This window comes from Pristis pectinata, chromosome 7, assembly GCF_009764475.1.
Source record: "Pristis pectinata isolate sPriPec2 chromosome 7, sPriPec2.1.pri, whole genome shotgun sequence".
Lineage (NCBI taxonomy): Eukaryota > Metazoa > Chordata > Chondrichthyes > Rhinopristiformes > Pristidae > Pristis > Pristis pectinata.
Window position 1 is genome coordinate 40,998,015 of NC_067411.1, and position 24,371 is coordinate 41,022,385.

Genomic DNA, 24,371 nt, shown 5'->3' on the forward strand with positions numbered 1-24,371 from the left:
CTGGTTCACTCATCTTCACCACCCGCCCCCCCCCCCCCCCCGGCACTTTCCCCTGCAACTGTAGAAGGTGTAATACATTTCCCTACACCTCCTTCCTCACCACCATCCAGGGCCCTAAACAGCCTCTCCAGGTCAGGTAGAGATTCACATGCACCTCCTCCAACCTTGACTATTGCATTCAGTGTTCTCAATGTGGCCTCCTTTACATCATTGAGACAAAGTGCAAACTAGGCAACCGCTTTGCAGAGTACCTGTGCTCTGTCCGTCATGGCCATCTGTAGCCGGCTGCAAGCCACTTTGATTCCCCTCTCCAATCCCACAACAACCCTTCTGTCCTCGGCCTCCTCCACTGCCAGGGTGAGGCTAAGCTCAAACTACAGGAATAGCACCTCCTATTCCGTCTGGGTAGTCTACGGCCAGATGGCATGAACAATGAATTCTCCAATTTTAGGTAACCTGTTCCTCTAATGTCCCCTTCCTCCCACCCCCCCCCCCACTCCTGATCTAGACTGCTCTTCCTACACCCACTCCACCATCCCCCTTCACCAGTTTCTTCCCCCTCCTCCATCCACTCCATCTGCCCATCACCCACACACTCCTCCCACTGGTTTTCCTCCCCCACTGTTTCTATCTGCCCTCCCCACCTCCCTTATTTGGTTCCATGCTCCACCTTTCAGATTCCATCATCTGCAGCCCTTTGACTCCTCCACCTATCACCTCCCAGCCTCTGTTGCTATTTCTACTCTTGCCTCCCCCATCTGCCTATCACCCCTCACCTGAATTCACCTGTCGCTTGCCAGCTCTTGCTCCACCCCTTCCCCTGACCTCTTTATACTGGATATCTCGCCTCTATCTGTCAGTCTAGTTGAAGGGTCTCGACCCAAAACATTGACTTCCATTTCCCTCTACAGATGCTGCCTGCTCTGCCGAGTTCCTCCAGCAGTTTGATGTTTTTTTGCTCCAGATTCCATCATCTGCAGTCTCTTGTCTCTCCATTAAATAAACTCTCTTTTTTAAAAGGTAAGCACACCAGTTGTCACATAACTAAAGAATACAGGAAGCCCCTGGGTTATGAATGCCTGACTTACAAATGCCGGTACTTACGAACCGACCTCCGTAAAGCCTACTTTTTTTTAAAAATAGAGTTACACACAATGGTTCGTACTAATGGACAGGCGGACTACTTTGCGCGATGCTCAAAACACTGCTCGTTTTAACTGGTTCATCAGCCCTCGTAATCATGGCTTCAAAGCGTGTGAGTGATGGTGATGCATCGAAGGAAAACTGTAGTTACATTTATAATTATTATTACTGCATTATTACATTTATGATGTTTTAGGTAAAATATATACTAAGACAAACATTTGACTAAATGACGCTAGATGTGAACTGTACGTAACTGTTCCGAGTTACATACAAATTTGATTAACAAACAGACTCAAAAACTGAACTCGTTCGTAATCCAGGGACTTCCTGTAATTCCAATATCCTCACTCAACTTTAGTCCTGGCACTACCCTGGAAATCTCTGCACATTCTCAAATAGTCTTGACATCATTCCTAAAATTGTCCAAAAGTAACACCTAACTAGTACTTCATAAAGGTTTAGCATGAACTCCTTGCTTCAGCACTTAATAAAGCTCAAGATCCCATTCTAATTTTGCAATTCATAAAAGCTAGCAAGCATCAAACAGTAAACAGTCACAAGGACCATCATTCTTGGATGGATAAAAAAAAACAAATGTTTCTTGGACTTGCTGCTAGTCCTTCTGTGAAACATCCTGCTGCTCATCTCATGTTCTCTGACTGCTTTCTAAAGAACACTTGAGTTTAAGCCAAAAAATAAAGACATTTGCTTACAAAACCAAGAAGAGGAATTAGGAGTAATGTCTGAAAATAAAACAACCCTGCCGATTAAATGCACATTTATAGAAACAAAAAGGACAACTTCCTGGCATTGCAGCCGCAATTCCATCTGTTGCATGACTCTAAGTTTGTTTAAAAACTGCATATAGTGATAAGATAGGTCCCAGTCAGACTGGCAGAAATTGGCTAATTTCTCAGTTATTCATAACTGGAGCCTGCAATGCTACAATGGAAGGGTACTGATCTTTGTACATCATTTACTTTTTGCAGTTATCCTTCCCTCACTGTCTTTTGCTGCAGAAATAATTTTGCCTTTTATGGGGAGACTTTTTTTTAAAATCACAAGTTTCATTTGTTTTAGTAGATTTAGTTCTTAAGTAGACTGTTTACTGAAGTGTAGTATGTAAACAAATTTTGTTTGATGAAGAAATAGACTTTAATGTAAAACAAACTATATTGCAAGTTATTGCAGACCCAACTGGTTCCCCTCCACTGCCACCCTCCTGTCTGGCAGAACTGGTACTCACCCTGAACAACTTCTCTTTAGCTCCTCCCTTTGGTTTGGTTTCCTCCAAACCAAAGGTGTAGCCATGGGCACTCACATGGGCCCCAGCTATGCCTGCCTTTTCGTTGGCTACGTGGAACAGTCCATGTTCCAAGCCTACACCAGTAACGCTCCCCACCTCTTTCTCCACTACATTGACGACTGCATTGGGGCTGCTTCCTGCACCCGTGCTGAGCTCGTCAATTTCATCAACTTTGCCTCCACCTTCCATCCTGCCCTCAAATTTAATTGGTCCACCTCCATCACCTCTGTCCCCTTTCTTGATCTCTCTGTCTCTCCTGACATCTCCGGAGACAGATTATCCACCAACATCCTTTACTAACCCACTGATTCCCACAGTTACCTTGACCACAGTCACCTGCCCCTACACCTCCTCCTTCGCCACCATTCATGGCTCAAGACAGTCCTTTCAGGTGAGGCAGCACTTCACCTGCGAATCTGAGGATGTCATTTATTGCATCTGGTGCTCCCAGTGCGGCCTTCTCTGCACCGGGGAGACCAGACGCAGACGGGTGACCTCGTCGTTGAGCACCTTCACTCCCTCTGCCGCAACAGCCAGGATCTCCCGATGGCCAGCCACTTCAATTCCACTTTCCATTCCTACACTGACGTGTCTGTCCACGACCTCTCCTACTGCCACTTTTGAGGCCAGACGCAAACTGGAGGAGCAACACCTCACACTCCGTCTTGGTAGTCTCCAACCTGATGACATCAACATCGATTTATCTAACTTCAGGTAACTACTTCCCTCAGTTTTCCCTTTTCTACTCCCCTCCTGTTTTCCCTCATTCCTGTGGCCCCCCTCACCTCTTCTCTTTTCCCTCCCCCACCCTCATGACCTGCCCGTCACCTCCCTGCTGCTTCCTACCTCCTTCCCTTTATTCAATGGTCTACTGTCCTCTCCTATCGGATTCCTTCTCTACTGCAAAATGTCTTCTTCTCCCCCCAGATCTTTTTCCCTTACTTCTAATAACAAGCCCAACGAGCTCCAAGCTTCCTTTGTCATTTGGGTTGAGACCATGCACCTCTGTCACTTTCCTTCCAAGCCAATGGGACAAACTTCTCCTTCAGCTCCAGTCATCCTAGCCCTTAACTCGCTAACAGAGAGAGCTAGGAGAAGGAGGAGGAAAGAAACAAGCTTCAGTTGCAGGTGGAACTCCACATTCTCTCTCACTGTTTGGAAACACTGCAGGTACCCATCATGTGACAAAGTCCTAAGACATTTCATAATCATTACAGAACAAAAATCAAGGAAGCCAGCTAAGGAGGAAATAGTAGTTTAGATGATCTAAAGTTTAGCTAATGAAGTAGATATTAAAGAAAGTATTAAGAAGAGAAAAGTTTAAGGAGGGAATTCCAGTCCTTAGAGCCTACGAAGCAGTCAACACTACAACAGGCACACATTTCATGAAAAGGAAGAAATGGTTGAATAATTTAAGAGCTTTCACTTATTTTCCAAATGAAGATTCTGCTGTTTGTGAGGAGGGCAATTAAATCAGTGCAGACCTAAAGAATTCAGAATGAGAGCAAATTAAGCAAGAATAGCCATAATGGGGAACTGAAGAGAGATCTTGAAAACACTTGAGTAATTTGATGCAACTTAAAAAACTAAGTGTTTTATACTGAAGATAGAGAGCCAGGAGAAGTAGGAGGAAAGAAACGAGCTTCAGTTGTAGGTGGAACTCTGCATAGAAAGCATGGAGCCTGTGGATTGGCATTTCAGAGCACATTTATGTGACCAACCTTTCTCTCCCCTCCCCACCTTAAAAGTAAGAGAGGAAAACACATAAAAGGCTTGGGAGATCTTAAGATAGGAGTGCTAACACAGCACTTCCCTTAAAAATGTTATATTTAACTATTGTGGATATTTGAAACTAATAGTGAGTGATCTTGTCAGAAAGTAGTCAGCACTGACAGAGTGTGGCACTGGCAGAAGTATCCCCACAAGATTTTGATGTTAAATCAGTGCCACCCCCTTTACTCTCACAGCTGGCCATAAAAACCTCAGATCATTGTTTTGAAGCACAATAGAAGAATTCTTGTAAATTTCCTTGCCAACATTCACCCCAAAGCAACATCATTAAAGAACAGATGGTCTCATTGTTGCTTGTGCCACTTTACCCTGCAGCAGCAGTTACATTTCACAGAAGTACTTCAATTAACTGTGACAAACTCTGGGACATCTGAGGATGCTGTTCAAGTCAAAGTTCTATTTCACTAGCTAACTTAATGGATAATTAGCTATTTTCCAAGTTTTCTGTCCAAGACTGACTAATATCTCATACGATGATTTCAGTTGGAAAACAGAGCTGAAGGCCATCTCATTAATGTAGGTGAATGAAAGCCCATGGACTGCAGACAGTGTACGTGAAGTATACCCACTAAGCCTGCTGATGCCTACAATGAGCAGAGACTGAACTATTGCCAGCTGTACAGGAGTCCAACTCAGCAATTCAATAAGTGATAACAAACCAGAATCTCTTATTCTGTGATTACCTACCTCTCCATGAGTTGAGAGACTGCAACAGTCATTCAGGATTAAGGTGTGGTTTAGAATACTCTGACTCACTATTCTTTTCGCAGTCGATCAACCAGCTTGGCAAGGTTTATGTTGATATCAAACAGTATCCAAGTCTACCGAAATATTTGCATGTTAAAACAAGCTAGTTGTTAATCAACTGTGAGTAAGTAGCGTCTGCACGGGCATGTTTGGGGATGCTCTGCCCTCCAAGTCTGGAGGTTAAAGTCTCATTCCAGAGACTTGCACACAAAGTCTAGGCTGACAATACAATATGGCACAAAGGGAGGGGCTGCACTATTAGAGGTCCTGTCTGCTTTCATTATTGGAATGCAAAATATTTCTTTGCACTATTATGACCAGATTTATCTCTGTATCAACATGGTTTTAGAAAACATCAATGCATCTTCTGGGAGCTTGAATATAAACTTGCTGCCACATTCGCAACATTGCAACTGGGACCATGCTTCAGTTAATTGGGACACATAAATATCTGTAGAGACCAAGCAGTGCCAGGAGGTCAGATAGAAGACCCAACCTGCTGCCAAAGAAAAGGGTGAATTCACCCATAAAATCCTTTGTATAGCATCTCTAAATTTTTCAGAACCCAAACTAAATGAAAAATACTTCCTCCTCCACTGAGCTGAGATAGGGTAGAGACTCCAGGGTTGTCCTAGAGACTTCAAGAATGTAAGGACAGTCATTAACTTGAGCACAACCTAGAAGAAAGGTCACTTGCACTTTCTCTGTAACTGTTACACTTTATTCTGCATTCTGTATTGTTTTACCCTGTACTACCTCAATGTATCGTGTAATGAATTGATCTATATGAACGGTATGCAAGTTTTTCACCATATGACAATACAAATGATAATAATAAACCAATTCCAAATTCGATTAAAAGCTTAGAGCCCTTCCCTCCATCCTTCCATTTTCCTTCAACATTTTTGTTTATTATAGAATTTCGCAGCAGACCGATGGTAGAGCTGGCCAATTAATCCTGCCCTTCCAGTCTCCTCAACAAAACACCTTTGCCCTCTCAAATATAGTTTTCTTTGAATGTTATTACTCAAGATGGGTTAAAATTAATTCTAATAATACTGGAAATCAGAAGACCAATGGAGGTTGGATCTGGCACTATAAGGCTAAGCGATAACGAAGATGTGTTGCAGTGGGCAAGAATATCACTTCACCCTCATAAACATCACACTGTGATGTATATCAAAGACCACTTTCTCTCAATACTCCAAATTCATGAGATTCTGCAAGGATCTTTAAAGCCTGTGGGGTGATCCAGTATTCATTTTCCAAGTATTCATACAATCAGCACTCTTGCTGCATTTTTCTTCTTCTGGGCAATTATCATTCTTGTCAATAATCTCATTTTAATTCAGTGGCTACACCCTGACCTCATAAAAAATAATGTGGAATGTAGATGGACACCTGAGAGCACTTGGTTGCCCAAGGCACTTGTCTGTTCACACAGAGAATAGATAATAACACACTATTCAAAGATCCAGGAATTTTGCTTGCTAGTATTCTTCCTACAACAAACCCCATCAGTACATTTGTTTGAATGTATACACAAGATGGATGCCACATTTATGACAACATTTTCAAAGTAACGTGATAATTTGCATTGTTCAGACTTGGTGGATAGCTCTTTCACTTCTGAGTCACAAAACTGCAGGTTCAAGTCCAATGCCTGAGACTAAACAGTGCAGGAGAAGCAGAGGTACAGTATTTCAGATTAGAAATTAAATCAAGACCTTGGTGGGAATAAAAGATCCCACAGGTGGTATTTTGGGATTACATGGGAGGTCTCCCTAACGTTCTGGTCAAAACTTACCCATCAGCAAACACAGATTGAGCCACATTGCTCTCCAAATTTATAACATCCACCCAACCACACTAATCTTCAGCACACCAAATCTTTGCCACTGGACTGAGTGGCAAATCCAACAATGGAGTGGGAGCTCAGATGTCTTGTCAAATGACCAGTTTGTCTTCAACTTTCATCTTTCAAGGCACAGGTGTGAAAATCAGAGGCAAGCTAAAGAGGGAGCAGGTATATCCAACAGCTCTCTTGGAATGGCCAGCTGAAGGCAAGTATCATCCAGCCTGTTATTCCAGCATTACCTTACTGGTGTATGTCTGTGTTATAGACTCATATAGTACAGAAATAGGCCCTTCAGCCCACCTTGTCCATGCCAATCATCAAGTACCATTCTATACCAATCCTGTTTTCCAGCATTTGACCCAAAGCTTTCTATACTTTTGCAGTTGAAGTGCTCATCTCAATGCTTTTTGAATGTCATGAGTCTCTGACTCCACCAACCCCTCAGCCAGTGCATTCCAGATTCCAACACCCTGTGTAAAATTCTTCCTCAGCTCCCCTTTACCTATTCTACCCATGCCCCTCAAATTTGTATACCTCAGGCAGTTACCTCCCTCCCCACTGAGCCTCCTCCACTCCAAGGAAAATTAACTCAGCTGAACTGGGCTCTCTTCATAACTCAAAATGATCCGTAACAGGCAATATCCTGATGAATCTCCTCTGCACCCTCTTCAGTGCAGTCACATAGTTTCCATACTGTGGCAACTGGAACTACACACAGTACTCTCGCTGTGGCCTAACCAACGTTTTACAAAGCTGTGTGTACATGTATGTGCCTGTATGTGTGCATGAGAAAGAGCTTAGTGTACGTAAACTGGCAACTGCATAATGACTGTGATAATATATACAGAAACTAACTAATTGGTTCTTAACCTCCTTGGAATATCATAGATCATAAAAGGTGCTACTCACTGAAAGTTAGCCCTTTTAATTTTGGAACATTGTACGGTCATGCTGTTGTAATGCAAATGAAGTTCTACTCTTATATTTAGTCCAACTACATTTACTGCCTTCAAATAGCAGGATTTGTTGGGTGTTCATAGTTCTATTGTATTATGTCGTAAAGCCAGTTAACCAAAAGCTTGATAATTAGTAGATTTTAAACATCATAAGGGAGTAGAAAGAAATGGAGCAGTTTAGAGAGGGAATACTCAGTTTAAAACTGATGCAGATTTACTTTGATAAAAATTGGAAAGAAAGTGTGGACAATATATGGTGTTCCTTGCCAGGAAATTCACTTTAAACACTCTATTTGTCGTGGATTAAGAAGATAATGTTTTTCAGCTAAGCTTTGAAACATGCCAGCGTGATATCATTGGACATACCTTCTATTTTGAATGGTGGTGGGGAGTCAGGAGACTGTTCAGAAGTGGGGACATCACCTTCAAAGAGGTGGTTCTGCTTATCATCATGTTCCCAGCGTTTCTGCTGCAATTGCTGTAACCAGTACATCATGACTTCTCTATTTTTTGCCTGTAAAACAATTTATTTTTAAAGTACATTTTCATGTCATTGCAGATTCCTCTAGCTCTATAACCACAGGTTTTACAGCTATTCACTTGGATTATTGAAAGAAAAGGCAGAGGAATATGAAATTTTGCATCCAAAAAAAGCACCTTTAAAGTGGCAGAAAATCCCATATGCTCCATAAAGGGCATTAGCAGACACAATTTGAGACTGAGCTCCACAAGGAGATATTAAAAGACCAGAAGCTAAGTGAAAGAGGGAAGAGGTAGAAGTACAGTGGATGGGTTTACAGAGGGAATTCCAGAGTTTTCAACTAAGGTAGCTAATGACATGACACCAATATTGAACTAATAAAAATCAGAGGTGCCCCACAAGGTCAGTACTGGAGCGGCATGGAGATGTGGAAGCTTGAAGAGCTGATGGAGATTTCAGAGATGGGAGGTGGAAGGCCATGGAATCATTTAAACACAAGGGCAATTATAAAACTCAGGCATTTCTATGTAGGTTTTAATGGAAGTCAGCAAGTATAAAGGTTGATGGGTGAAGGGAACTTGGTACAAATTGCATCATAATAGCACAAGTTTTTACTCACTCAACATCCCTGCACCCAGAAGTATTACCTTACCATTTCAAGTTCTTAAACAAACTAACTCTAAATATCATACTATAGTGCAACTATGAATTTTATAAACTCTTTGTATGAATTGACAACAGTTGCCAACATTCCTTCATAGCCTCCACACCTGGTGAAAGCGCTTGCTATGTCAGTAAATTGATACTTGTCAAACATTGGGTTGAATCACTTAAGCAGCTGAAAACAAGTCCCAAGCAACCATGTACACATTGTGAGAATCATCTAGAACCTACTGACAGGGCCTCCTGAACCTAAGTTCACCCCAGAGCCAGGTCAGATCTGGTGTACCATCTGGTTTGCTACTTTTTTTGGCAACTTTATATGGCTCCTCTTTGGTTTTAAAACTATTCTTAAATACTTTTGTTAGCCACTGTTGGGTTGTTTTTCTTTTTGGCTCTGGAAAGAATGGATAACTGTTGTAGTTCCTATATTCATTCCTTAAATGTTAGCTGTTGCTTATCCACTGTCATGCCTTTCAAATGAAACTCTCCGGTCCGTCACAGACAACTCATTCTTCATACAGAGGCAGTTTTCCTTGCTTAAATTAGCACCCTCATTTCAGATACATCACTTTCCATCACAATGATGAATTCCATCATGTAAAGGTGACTGTTCCTGAGCATAAATGAAGAGAAACTATTTCCAAAGACTGAAAGGTTGATAACCAGATGGCATTGGATTAAGGTGATTAACAAAAAGAAAACAGCAGCAACAGCAAGAGAAACAATTTTATGTAATAAGTGGTATTTGGAATCCACAGCCTAACAGGGTGGAAACAAATTCAATTCTAGCCATCAAAAAGGGAATTAAATAAATACTTAAATTAGAAAAACTGCAGGGATTTGGAAAAAAGAAAGGAGCAGTGGGGTGAGACCATCTGAACTTTTCTTCACGAGAATGCAGATAAGGGGCTGACTAGAAATTCTCTTTGATGCACTATCCTATAATTTTTTAGGAGATTTAACTTCCATAGTCACAAAACACCAAAGCTACAAGAGCAGGTTGAAGCCCAGGTATCCTGAGGTGAGCGCCACATTTCCACCATCTAGATGACAAAAGCCAAGACTTTAATACAGTACCCTCCACGGCCAAATGAGTGCACTGCCAAAAGACTGATTAATCAAGAAGCTTGATTAATCTTAATCCAAATCAAAATACCAATTTGATGAGCAACTTCAAACATTCACTCACATCACTATAGGTGCATTAAGTACATCTGTAAAAAATGGACTGCAGTAGTTTACCAAGGCAACTTTGGCAGTTACTCCCAAGCTAACCTTAAACGCAATACCCACACACCTCAAGAATGGAGTAAAATCAAAAATTTTTGGGGGTCAACTTAAATTTTCATACCTAGTGTATAATGACTTTAGTAGAAGCAAATTATGTTGTCTTTATATGAAAACTGCTTGCTCATTTCACTCTTAATCATCCTTGCTTTAATTTTACTTTTATGCCTCCTTATTTTCCAATCCCTTGCCTGATTGATTTTCACATAACATGTCAACACTCTAAAGCCAAATCTCAATTCCTGGTTTCAAATCCCTCCTTGGCCTCACCATCTCTAATTTCCTCCCATAATCCTATGAAATATCTGCACTTTTACAATTTTGGCCTCCATCGACCCCAAATTTAAGCATACCATCACTGGTGGCTGTGCCTTTGGCTGTAAAAGCCCTCAGCTTGGGAATTCCCTCCCAAAATCTTTCTCCTATTTGTTGCTCCTTTAAAATGCTCTTTAAAAACATCCCTCTTTGTTCATACATTTCAAGATCTCATGTGGCATAACTTCAAGTTTTGTTTGAAAGATGAAGTGGCTTGGGACCTTCTGCTATATAGCAATTTGTGATTATGTAGTAAAAAGCCAAGACTCTAGTGCAGATCCCCAAGGAATGCCTCTCAGCATATCTAGTCAATTATTCAGACATTTCTTTAATTCTACTTTTATCCCAACCAAGATCAAAAAGCTACATTTACTTCCATACTGCTTCATTTTAAATCATGAGAAATGGGTAAGAAAAACAGGCCCAAACAGTCTGTTTTGATATTAATATTGGACAGACATTCCCTCCCGTTAAATCTGCTTCACATCAGCCTTCTTATTCCCTTTTCTCTCATACATTCATCTAATCTTGTTTTAAATGCGTCTTGGCTATTCGCTTGAACCATTTCCTGAGGAAGCGAATTCCAAATGCAATTAGTTTCCCTACTGGAATAATTGCTATCAATCTTGTATTTATGATCCCTGGTTTTATATTCTTCCACAGAAGGAAATGTTTTCTCCATTTATATTTGGTCCAGCCCAACGCATCATTTTTATGGACTCTATCAGCTCACCTATAAAAGTGAAAGCCCAACCCATTTAACCTTTCCTGGTGGATGTAAACTCCTGATGGAAGCATCCTCTCTCCAATCTGTTTAATATTTTATCCTGTCCTGTTATATCCTATTTATAATATGGAGACCAGAAGTATCCATTACATTCTACACACACCCTAAATTGCATCCCAAATGCATCACAGTAACTTGAATTCTTTGAATGCTATACCCATAGAAATAAATTCCAATGCTGTCAGTTTCAATGGCTTTGCTAACTGTGATACTGCTTTTAATAATTTGCTTACCCATTTCTCTAGGACCCAATTTCAGACTTAAGATTTCTGCTTTTCGTATTGAAATGCATTATCTGTGTTAAAGTCTTTTGCTGCTTACAATTTATGACCTCTTATTACAGCTTTCTAATTTACTTGGTAACCTTATGAACAGCTTTATCAAATGCCTTCTGTACGTCCCTAATGACAATATCTATTGACATCATCCTGATGACCTCCAATAGATTTTAATTATGAGAAACAATCTGTTCTTCCAGAATTCTGATGATTCCCTGATCACTTTGCCCAAGTGCTCACTTGTTCCCATCTTCATTGCTGCATGCACCAAAACTCTGTCACCACCTTATTATCTACTGGATTATATCCTGATATACCCATGAGTTTACATTGGAAAGTGCCATCTCAACTCAAGCTAACACACAAGAAATAGAAGAAAGAGCAAGCCATATGGCCTTTCATGGCCGATCTTCTACTTCAGCACCATTTTCCAGCACTATCCCATATCACTCGATTCTCTTAATGAGCAGGAATCTATCAGTCTTACAACACAATGACTCCACTTCCACAGAATTTAAAGGTTCATCGCCCATTGAGTGAAGAAATTTCTCCTCATCTCAGTCGTAAACTGTCTATCCTTTATTCTCAAACTATACCACCTGGTCCTAGACTCCTCACCCGGGGGAAGCATCCTCCCTGCATCTAACCTGTCGAGCCCTTTAAGATTTGTAGGTTTCAAAGAGATCTCTTCCTATTCTTCCAAGCTCTTCAATACCAGTTATGTGATTTGAAGATGTTATTTTTGTTCAATGCTACTTGTATTATTCATACATTTGAGTTTCAAGTTTACAAAGACTCCAGTGTCATTTTCAACTTCAAATGCAACTATTTCAATATCATTCACAAAACAATTTCCATTAAAACATTTGTATATTTTGCATTTGGATCTAGCAAATAGAGTAGTAGAAAGAGGAAACAAAGATAAAAAGGAGTGGATAGAAAGGACATGGGGATGTTTGCATGTCATTAATGGTCCGGAGCTTGGGGGGGGGGGGGGGGGGAGGGGGGGGTGGTGTGGAGGTGGTGGTGAGGGATGTGGAATAATTAGATAATTCTTTCAAAGAGCCGGCAGACATGATGGGTCTATGAATATGAGTGAGTATCTGCTAGCACATTGCCTACTTGCACCACATTAAAAATAGAAGGCAGAAAGACTTCTGTATAGAGTTGCACTCACATTCTGATAACTCCACACCATTGTTTTTCCACCAAAGACAGAGTTATCCAAATGTACAGAAATTTTCTTTTCCAGTGTCAGTATGTGGAATGCATGATCTCAAAGGACAATGGAGACAGCAAAAAAAAACAAACTGCTGGAACTGGACAGATCAGGTAGCATCTGTGGAGTCAGAGGGATAGTTGACGTTTCGGGCTGAGACCCTGCATCAGGACTGAGAATGTAAAGGGGAGATAGACAGTGTAAAGAGGTGAGGGGGAGGGGTGAAGCAGGATCTGGCTAGTGATAGGTGGGCCCAGGTGAGGAGGGGTTGATGGATTCAGGTGAGGGAGGGAGGGAGGGAGGGTGGAGACAGCGATAGAAACTGAGTGATGATTTAGTGGAGATAACAAAGGGCTGCAGATTATGAAAGCTGATAAGAAAGGAAGCTGATGGGTAAAACCAGATAAGGGAGGGATGCTGGGCAGATGGGGGAAGGGAGAAAATAGGAGGCTGAGCGGATAAAATGTATGGGTGATAGGCAGATGGATCAGGTGGGGAACGGGAAAGATACTGGGCAGCAGGGCTAGTGGGTTGGAAAGAAAGGGTTGGGTGAGAAAACTTGGGTAGATCAGGAGGAGAGAGAAAGGAACAGAGGGGGAAACTGGAGAATTCAATGTTCACGCCATTGGGTTGTAGACTACCCAGGCAGAATAAAGAGGTGCTGTTCCTCTAGTTCGCATTTGGTCTCACCCTGGCAATGGAGGCTGAGAATGGACAGGTCAGCGTGGGAATGGGGAGGGAGCTGTAATGGCTTGCACCAGAAGCTCCAGATCGCCTTTGTGTTCAGTACACAGCAAAGTGGTCACCTAGTCTGCACTTGGGCTCGCCGATGTTGAGGATCCCACATCAAGAGCACCGAATGCAACAGGTGAGGTTGGAGGAGCTGCATGTGAATCGCTGCTTCACCTGGAAGCTGTTTAGGTCCCTGGATGGAGGCAGATTCAATGGTAAATTCCAAGATGGAACTGGATATACCACCACTTAAAAGTAGAGAAAGTTGCAGGGATAGGAGGAAAAATCCAAAGGAGTGGGATCAACTGGATGTGTCTTCAAAAAGGTTTGCACTGATTCAATGGTCTAAATGATCTCTTTCCATTCTGTAAAATTTTATGCCATAAAAACCACCAAAGGAAGAATGTTCCCCCCCCCCCCCCCCCAAAATGACCATTTCATTTGACTTAAGCAGCTTTGAAGTAAGAAACTAGGAAACTGTGCCAGAAAATTTGCTGCATCCTATTGACAGCAGCTGTGCGTCCTGGAATGACAGCAGGGTGCTATAAATAATACTCTTGTTCGCCACTGCTGAATTCATTTCCATAAGGAAAGATGTGAAAGATGCAAGACAGGCAGCAGATAAGACTTTATACGCAGGGTTGCAAAGCAGCAGCATGCACAAGCAGGGTTGGCTCCTGAAGCAAAAAAACACATCAACATTTATTGATGTTTAAAAAGGCCCTCTATTGAAAGGAGAATTAAGAAAGTATATGGAATATAACATGGACATGGAATTAGCAGCAAGTTAAAATGTCCAACACAAAAAGGTTAGGTGAATGGCTGCTTTCCTTGTTTCCACTCCATTGTCTTTTGACAATTAAACTTGCAGTGTTATTTGTGTGAAAGAAATATACTGTAATAAAACAGGAAAAAACTACAACAGCCGTTACTAAGCCTTTATCCTTCAATGATACACCTCCCTCTCTTTAGTTTCCATGAAATTATACTTCCAACAGGGAAGGCAATCCATTTACTGACATGGTCAGTGATTTTCTCATTCATGAAAAAGGTTGTGAAAAAAGCCCAACATACTATGCCATGCCGTACTGCTGAAGGCTATAGTTAATACTTTCACTACCTGCTACCATGGAATAACTCAGCAATTAGAAGAGGAGTGGGAAGATGCCAGGTCCTCAGTATGGCCTTTTTCATGGAGGACATCCACCCCACTCAAAATGTTAGTGTGGTTGATGCTTTCACTAGATTTGCATACAAAGCCTAAAATGCAAAGGCAGGCTCACACTTTGCAGAAAATTAATTGTGGTTCAAACACCAGAGAATAAAATTACTATTGTTCTTGCAATGCACGCTCTCAGGAAATGATGACTAAAACTTGTAAATAGGTCAGTCGGGCTTTACTTTGAACATCACCTAAGAATCTCAAAATTGTAATTCCATAAAAATTATGTACCCACCATACTTCAGTTTTATAAATAATTACACATACCCTGTAAAAAAATTACTTGATCAAATCAGAAAGTAAACAACTGATTCCAATAGCAAATGCAATAACACACCATCAGATCAAAGGTACTTATTCAATTTTGCATTCTGTAGGGAAGGAGTCTATTTGCTGCATAGGGTCAATGTCTTTTCAGCACCCTCCCCTCACCCCACCCCGTCCCCACTCATGACAAAACATGTGTTGACACCCTGACTCTCTATGCCATGCCTTACTTTCTGAAGTCACCAGTTAACATTTCCACTACTTGTTAGCTCAAATCGGCTCTGCAGATGGGCAAGTGTGGGAAGATGATAGCTCCTCAGCTACATCCTATTTACACCACATTTGCCTTACTGAAGAAGTTAGTAAGTTATTAGGCCGTAATTACCATATATTTGGCACTGAAGGAAGTGTCTATAACTGCATATTTTTCCAGAATATTGCAATGAAGGCAAATCAAACTGCTGAATCTGCTGCAGTTTCACTAGTTAGTTTAAAATGTACTTTTGAATTATTTTAAATTAAACCATGAGTGATGGAAAACAAAAGGACGACAAAATATATTACACAACATCCAATACAGCACATTTTTAAAATAGGACTGAGAGGTAGAGCCAGCGGAGTGCCAAAACCCAATAAATTTGTTTCACAATCAAATTGTTTAGTCTCTATTCTTTTTATTAATAAAAGCTGCTGATTGAAACTTAGTCTGTGAATAAAACAGAGTATATAAAAGGGGAATGAACATTTAAAAAAATTAATTGTTGATTGGCACATTGTACAGAATCGATTATCACTGCCCAGCAGATAACAAACCTTTAACTTGGCTCTCACCTTCAGAGTATAATCCTTCTCTGGAGTTTTGATTTCAAAGGTTCCTTCCTCAGCTTCCAGGCAATAATTAAATGCAGCATGAGATAAATCCATGCTCCCCAATGGACTGCTATCATGGGCTGTTCGGAAATAATACAGAAGGCATTTCCTTGGATCGTACACAAACCAACGAGTCTTGCAGCCTTTGAGTGGTCCTTTGCCTCCTAGCTTGTTGAGATACCCACACAACTTTTTGGACTGTGCCTGTCCTTCACTCAGAGATTTCAAATAATCTGATAAATCCTCTGTCTCACTTGGTTCTTCATCCACATCATCACATTCTTTCTGGACAGCCGAGTTTTCTGGTAACGAGAACACCTCCAAATTGTTGGCTTTTCCCACTTGTAATTCATCTGCCATCATTCTTTGAATCCTGCAATCATATGTCTACGATTTAAATATTCTCCAATCTGCAAATACTGTAAGGAAATACGTAAAAAGCAACAAACAATAGGAATAATTTCAAAAGCACTACTTAAATATAACATTTCCTTTATTGCAACAGTACTACTTCACTGTAAAGCAGTTTTCAATGCTCTGGTTGGGACTGGAAAAGGTGCTATAAAAATGTCGGCCTCTTTTTTTTAAATAGAAGGTTGAGGGTTCAAGTCTCATTCCAGTATATTAAAGCGTTAATATTTCAGGGCAGTACTAAGAGAGAAATGCGCTACCGTTGGTGGTGTTTCAAGGATAAGATATTAAACCCACGTCCCACTTGCCCTTGCAGGTGGACATAAAGAGAACCTATGATATCATACCAAAGGTTAACGGGGGAGTTCTCCTCGCTGCCCTGGGTTATCTTCGATCAGCATAATCAAAGTTCCGAGGCATCTTGCTGTGCAAGTGTTTCCTGCATTGCAACACTCGTTAATTGTAAAGCGCTTTGGGACGAGCTGAGCATGAAAGATGCTGCATTAACATCTACTCTGTTAAAATATATATAATATTGATTTAACAGAAAACAGAGGCATCACTCAACAAATCTAGGGAACTTCAACATTCCAGTCACGGCAGATCGTCCAAACTAAGGGAGCTTGCAGCCACAAAAACAAAAATCACATTTGGGTCGGTACATCTCGCTCGCTTTGACAGACTCCTTATTAGCTTCAAGTTTTTTTTTGCTCATAGACACCATTAACATTCACTCCCAAGTAATCGACCTTACCTCCGTTCGAATTGAACACTGACAAAATAAGTCAAGCATCTAGTCTCCACGCCCAGTAAAGTCAGTAATAGAGTCAGCTCCGAAGATTAATGTTGGTCCCGAGCACACCTACCAATGTTTGGTTCGAGGTTCCTAGACGGGGTGGAGTATAATAAAGAGGTAACTTCTCTGAGCAGCTGCTGCCTTCATCGTTTTCCAACCCCAGAACAGCAACCCCACACACTGGTGAAGACTGACTTGGGTCGTGCCGAGCAAAATTCCAAATATGCATCGCAGTTCCGCGAGAGGAGCAATTGGTTGATAAATGCGGAAATTATAATCTAGGAGGTTGGACCAATCTGGCCGCAGTCACCGCGCAATTTAACCTTGTTGCATAACAGAGTTGCGAAATTTTGCACATTATTCCTGAAAGCATTTTTAAACAAGTTCAGGCCAAACCGCAAGATCTTTATTCCGAATGCGTATGATGTTGGAATAATTTTGCAAGACAAATTTTTCACTGTACCTCGGTACAAGTGACAATAATAAACCAATTCCTATTTTTTGATTAGCGTTGAAAATATAATCCAGTCCTTTTAATTTGTTCAACTGAACGTTTCATTAAATTCATTTCTAGTCTTTGCTCTTACCTGTGCACTTGGGCGTAGAAACCCCAGGGCATCCGCAAAGATGGGCCAACAGGGTGCCAACAGCCATTTATGTTACGGTCCTCCTGCTGCAAGCGCTTGGGGGCCTTGGAGAATGACTGCATTAGAAGTTTGGGAAATGAGAGAGTTGGAGCCTGGGCGGGGGGGAGAGGTGTGCTTGTAGGGGGCAGAGAAAAGAGGGAGAGTGGGAAATTGGCAGTGATCTTGGAGGGTCTGGCAGAATGGGACAGGAAGAAAGATAGTATGATTAGAGGTGAGGAATCCAACTTTGCACTGGGAAGACCAGGTTGTCATCGGATAACTCAATGACGGTCACTTCTAGGACAACATAGTCCAAGGTTCCTGCAGGAGTATTGCATGGGGAATAATATCACCCCATATGGCCCAGTGCAGAAATCACATAGATGTGCATGGGTGAAATTCCCAGTGGAATTTCCAGAGTGACATTACACAATCCAGAAATAGCGAACACTTCATTTCTGGGAAAAAAATAAATTGTACAGTGCAGAAGAAATTGAAATTTAAGATTTCAATTGAAATTTTAGCCAATCGACAACTAAAGAAAGACTTGTATTTCGTTGGGGCTTTTTTTGGTCATGCAAAGCACATTGCAGCCAGTGAAGTACCTTTGATGTGCAGTGACTATTTTAATGTAAGGAAGTCAGCAACTAATTTGTACACAGCAAGCTTCCACAAACAGCAATGTGATAATGAATGACCAAGGATTTTTTTTTGTTGCTTGAGGTGGTATTGGCCAGGACAGCAGGGAGAACTCCAACACTGCAGAATCACCCATCCACAATTCTAGATACTTTTCATGTGCAAATTAAAAATCAGTATCCCTTACAAATGACAGCTCTTCTACTGTCGTCAAGAAATACCAAGCTATATTAATAAATGAACCATAGTTTGTAAAATATTGGTTATATTTTGGTTTTTGAGAGCATCAAGTTCCTAGGTGTAAATATCACCAACAATTTGTCCTGGTCCAGCCATGTTGACGCTATGGCCAAGAAAGCACACCAATGCCTCCACTTCCTCAGAAGGCTAAAGAAATTCAGCACATCCCTGTTGCCTCTTACCGATTTTTACAGATGCACCAGAGGAAGAATCCTATCCAGATGCATTGCAGTTTGGTAAGGTAACTGCTCTGCCCAAGACCACAAGAAACTGCAGAGAGTTGTGAATGCAGCTCAGTGTGTCACACAAACCAGCCTCCACTCCAATGATTCTGTCTACACTTCCTGCTGACTCAAGAAAGCAGCCAACATAATCAAGGATGCCTCCCACCCCTGTCATTATCTCTTCTCCCCTCTCCCATCGGGCAGAAGATACAAAAGCTTGAAGGCTTGTACCACCAAACTCAAGGACAGCTTCTTTCCTGCTGTTATCAGACTCTTGGACAGACCTCTCATATGCTAGAGATGAATTTTTGATCTCTCAATCAACCTCCATGTTATTTGTTTACCTGTACTGCACTTTCTCTGTAGCTGCTACACTATCTTCTGTATTGTTTTCTTGTTACTACTTCATTGTACTGATGTATGGCACGATCTGCCTGGACGGCATACAAACAAGTTTTTCACTGTATCTCAGTACATGTGACAATAATAAATCAATTCCAATTCTAATTCCAATTCTAATTCATTTAAAAAAGAAAATAAATATTTACATTTCTATAGCACCTTTCACATCCCATCCAGAAGATCCCAAAATATTTTACAGCCAATAGTATTTTTGAAGTGTAATCAATACTTCATCCAATCTCTCTGGTAGACTTAAATGCTCCCCTGACACTATTCAAAAGGAGATCAGTGGAGTTTTTCCTGATCACCTGTTGAACGTTTACTCCTTAGTAAAACAAAGATGCAGATTATTGGAGTTATTTTTATATTGCTATTTGTGGGATCTCGCTATGCTCAAATTAGCTGCCACATTTCCTACAGTAGTAACTTCAAAAGTGGTTCTGGACTTAAGGTGTCTTGAAAGGAGCTGTGTAACTATAAACCTTTTCAATTATGCAGTTGTAATGTTTGCGTGAGAATGTAAGACAGAAATAGTTTGATTAAAGTACAGTTGACCAATTAAAAAAGATTGCAGATTGAGTGCACAATATAATTTAATTTAATGTAATTTAAGGCACCACACGTGGTTAAATGCTAATCTAATGAAACACCATTTTACCACTATAAAAATTGCTCTTTTACCTTCTCTTTAAGCAAGTTTTACTGCAACCCTCAAAGAATAATGGTGTCATTTTTATATTGCACTAATGCAACTAGGACTCACAACAATAGCTTTTCCATTTTTGTCTTCAGGGTAAGTGTAAAATCATTGAAACTGGATAAGAATTGCACCCTTAAAAACCCACTCTGTTTATAAATATTGTCGTCCTGTTATTCTTAATCCCCAGCAGTTATAATTTAGCATGTAGCCAGCTATGCAAGGACTGAAGCTGGAAAATTTGAAAAAGCATCTACACTTCCCAACAAAGAAGCCTCAGGCATCACAATGGTAATGCTGTGCTTTATTGTTAAAAAGAAACATAACTATAACCTGCTACTATGAAGAAAAAAAGAACATACACAAGAACATAAGAAAAAAGGAACAGAAGTAGGCAACAAGACCCTTTAACCCTGCCCTGCCATTCAACATGATCATGGTTGATCAATGCTGGCCTTAGTTCCTCTTCTGTGCCAGTTCCCCGTAACTGTCAATTCCTCAATCTTTGAAATACTTATGTCTCCACTTTAAATATACCTAATGATCTGCCTCCACCACCCTTGGGGGCAGAGATACAGTTACAGTATACTGTTTTGGACTCCGTATTTAAGGAAGGATATACTCGGATTGGAGACAGTGCACAGAAGTTTCAAGACCTTGATTTCCGTGATGAAGAATTTGATGTATGGAGAAAGATGAAGCATTCTGGACCTATACTCAGTGGAATATAGAAAAAAATAGAGTTGATTTTATTGAAACATACAAGATTCTTAGGGGGATTGACCAGGTGAATGGTGAAAGGAAGAGTGGCAGAGTGGTACAGCGAGCAGAGCTGCTTCCTCACAGCTCCAGCAACCCACGTTTGATCCTGACGTTGGGTGCTGTTTGTGTGGAGTTTATACATTCTTCCTGTGACTGCATGGGCTTCCTTTAGGTGCTCCAGTTTCCTCCCACGTCCCTAAGACGTACTGGCTGGTAAGTTAAGTGGCCGCTGTAAATTGCCCCTAATGGGCAGGTGGATAGTAAAATCTGCAGGGGAGTTGATTGAAACATGGGGAGAATAAAATAGTATTAGGGCAGGAATAGTGTAAATGTGTGCTTGATTATCAGTTCAGATTTGATGGGCCGAAGGGCCTGTTTCTGCGCTGGATCACTTTATGACTCTACAATGTTTCCACTGGGGGCACAGTTTCAGAATAAGGTGTTGCTCATTATGATGAGGAATGTCTTCATGAAGAGGGTTGTGACTCTTCGAGGTGGAATCGCTGAATATATTTAAGTATACTGGAGTCAAGAGGTATAGGGACAGCGTGGGAAAGTGTTGTTGAGGCCAAGGCAGGCTCAGCCATGAAATAGAGTATATACCGCCAGTCTCGCTGTTATAACACTTTTAAATGGACCTCTTATACGATAAAGATGAATTCCTGATCTCCCAATCTACCTCATCATGGCCCTTGCACATTAATTGTCCACCTGCACTGCACTTTCTTTGTAACTGTAACACTTTATTCTGCATTCTGTTGTTGCTTTTCCCTTGTACTGCCTTGATGTACTGCTGTATGGAATGATATTATGGAAGGCATGCAAAACAAAAGCTTTTAGAAACCAATTACCAAGATCTCAACGCATCCCAAACACATCTCAAGCACCTGTTGCCCCACCTGTGGCAGAGACTGTGGATCCCACATTGGTCTCATCAGCCAGGTCGGAGTCCACAGAGCTGGAGTGGAAGTGGACCATCGTCGACCCCCGCCGGACCGACTGCCCAAGGAGAAGAAGCCCCCAACCAGCACGGCGCCCGGTGCGCACTTTTCCCACAGGAGTGATGCGGCGAGTCCTCCGCGGCGCCAGGGGGCGTCGCTTCGCAGCGCGGCGGCCACGCAGGGGTCAGAGGTGAACCGGGTTCACGTGTGGCTGAGGGCCGGCGGCGGCGGCGGCGTGGACGAGGTGCGGGTTGGGGGTTGATGGCGGCGGCGGGGAGGGGGTGGCTGTGGGGAGAGCTGCTGTCCGGCTGTTTCTGCGTGTTAGTGGCGTCTAGTTTCTGGGCCTGGAATTGTGTGCGGCGGGTGGCACAATCCAGCAGACCCGGCCCTGGATTACCCCCACCACCAGCCCTCCCTCACCTCCACCACCAGCCCTCACCCACCCCCCGGCCCTGGATCTTCCCCCACCCCCCCGGCCCTGCATCTTCCCCCACCCCCCCGGCCCTGCATCTTCCCCCACCCCCCCGGCCCTGCATCTTCCCCCACCCCCCCGGCCCTGCATCTCCCCCACCCCCCCGGCCCTGCATCTCCCCCCACCCCCTCCCCTCCCCGGCCCTGGATCTCCACTCTCCGCTTAGTTCCACCCACCTTCCTCCACTCACCCTCCATACAACCGTGTGTGTTCCTCCATCCAACCATCCTGCTCCTGCAGGTCCGGCGATACACCCCAGCCCAGCACCGGCTGTCGTCCTTGCCGCGGTTCTCCCCCCTCCAAATACCGGCAGTCCTCCTCCCATTTGCCCACTCCTCCAAAATAATCATCTGTCCTCCCTCTCTTCTGGCATCAGCCACATCAACAACATCTCTTGCATTAATACTGCTCTGCGTGTTATTATTACCAGGCTAACCCCAGTGACAGCAAGTGGGAAGTTCATTCAGGGGTGCAGAGCTTTTTAAAACTGAGCTGATGTAGGACAGGAACTGTAGAAGCAGCACCAAGTCATCTTGCACAAACTTAAGCTCTTGAATCGGCCTACTTGTTTCCATGTTCCATTTCACTCTCCTGCCCAATGTGTTCCCTTCTCCATGTCCCTGATATTTCTTGAGCCCCTTCAAAAGTTTCAACTGACATGTATATTATTAAGTTGCCCATATAAGGTTTACAATGAGTTATGAGACCACACCTGCAGCAAGGAGCAGAAGACTTACCTCTTTCTTAATATGTTTATCTACCAAATCATGTATATGTTCCTATTGACAAGCACAATGCAAAACTCATGAGTTGGCCTTGGCAAGATCCTGAATTGTGCACAGCCCATGAGAATTGAATCAGATTCATTGGGAAATTTTCATTAGGAAATTGGATAAATGCTTGAAGAGGAGAAAATTTGCTGTGCCGTGGGGAATGATCAGGGAAATGGAATACACTTTGTCCAGTCTTACATAGAGAAAGCACACAATGGGCAAAATGGCCTCTTTGTGTTTTAAGATTCTTAATTTAAAAACAATTGAGCAAAAGGTGGCCATTTGTTCTATAATGCCTGTGATGCCTCTATGAAAGTTCTGTTGTTTGCCTATATAATATTTTATGATTCTGTTTTTTGTTTTGTCACTGAATAGTTATTGCAATGATCTGTTAACATTTTTCTCTGCTTGTTTTATGAAGCCTTCACAGCATTTGCCATGCGTAATCTGAAATTGCTGCAAAGCCTGCACTGTAGCGGATGGCAGGGCTTGGGAACACCTCAGTGTCTGACTGTTCGTACGGATACAGGCACAGTGCTGGTGGGATCAGATTTGGGAATCACAGAACTTGATCCACACACAGAACAGGTATAAGTTTGCTTTAATACTTACAGACTCTAGTTCAGCAATTCACTCCCTTTTAGTACCCATCCTATTATAGAGTCTTGAAATTAAATTTACCTCCCACAATCTAGATTGATACTCTAATGTAGTACTGAGGGAATATTGAAGGTACCACATTCATATGAGATTTAATTTGGATGAGATGTCCTTTCTGCTTTCCTAACCTAGCTTAGTTTTGTTAAATACAAAGTTTCCGATATTAAAGAAATAAACTGCATTAAGATCTCTTAGTACTGTGTGAAGAGGTTGTTCTCCTTGATGTCCTGGGAGTATTTATCCCTCAATCAACACTGTAAAAAAAAATCTGGCCCTTATCACATTGCTTATTGTGGGATCTTGCTATGCACAAATAGGCGGCGATATTTCTGATATTACACTTTGTAAGTATTTGTAAAATGTAATATCAGGATATAGATCAGTTGCAGATATGGGCAGAGAAATGGCAGATGGAGTTTCATCTGGCCATATGTAAGGTGTTGCACTTTAGGAGATCAACTGTAAACAGACAGTACACTGTTATGGCAAGACCTTTAACAGTGTTGATGTATAAAGGGATCTTGGGGTCCAAGTCCATAGCTCCCTGAAAGAGGCTGCACAAGTTGATAGGGTGATAAAGAAGGCATATGGCATGCTTGTTTTTATTAGTCATGGTATTGAGTTCGAGGGTCAAGAAGTTATGTTGCAGCTTTATAAAACTCTAGTTAGGCCGCATCTAGAATATTGCATTCAATTCTGGTTGCATTAATTATAGGAAGGATGTGGAGGTTTTGGAGAGGATGCAGAGGAGGTTTACCAGAATGCTGCCTGAATTGGAGGGTATGTGCTTTAAGGAGAGATTG

General features: G+C 41.9%; 2 protein-coding genes across 7 annotated transcripts in view; one reads left to right on the forward strand and one right to left on the reverse strand.

Annotated features, from left to right (window-relative positions):
* tbc1d2 (TBC1 domain family, member 2) overlaps positions 1 to 22,363 on the reverse strand; it is a 51,872-nt gene extending 29,509 nt beyond the window's left edge. Inside the window, exons 1-4 of one of the 6 annotated variants that reach the window (XM_052019295.1) lie at positions 21,622 to 21,755; positions 17,091 to 17,222; positions 15,887 to 16,298; positions 8,171 to 8,318 (exon numbers count right to left, since the gene is read on the reverse strand). In XM_052019295.1, coding sequence (XP_051875255.1) covers positions 8,171 to 8,318; positions 15,887 to 16,288 — 550 coding nt within the window. In that variant the 5' untranslated portion in view covers positions 16,289 to 16,298; positions 17,091 to 17,222; positions 21,622 to 21,755. Of the gene's footprint in view, positions 1 to 8,170; positions 8,319 to 15,886; positions 16,345 to 17,090; positions 17,338 to 21,621; positions 21,756 to 22,325 lie in introns of those variants that run through there. The other 5 variants (XM_052019294.1, XM_052019299.1, XM_052019297.1 and 2 more) reach the window with 5 other exon arrangements.
* elp1 (elongator acetyltransferase complex subunit 1) overlaps positions 21,732 to 24,371 on the forward strand; it is a 70,261-nt gene continuing 67,621 nt past the window's right edge. The window contains exons 1-2 of the mRNA XM_052019293.1: positions 21,732 to 21,907; positions 23,330 to 23,496. Of these exons, the coding sequence (XP_051875253.1) occupies positions 23,347 to 23,496 (150 nt within the window). The 5' untranslated portion in view covers positions 21,732 to 21,907; positions 23,330 to 23,346. The remainder of the gene's footprint in view (positions 21,908 to 23,329; positions 23,497 to 24,371) is intronic.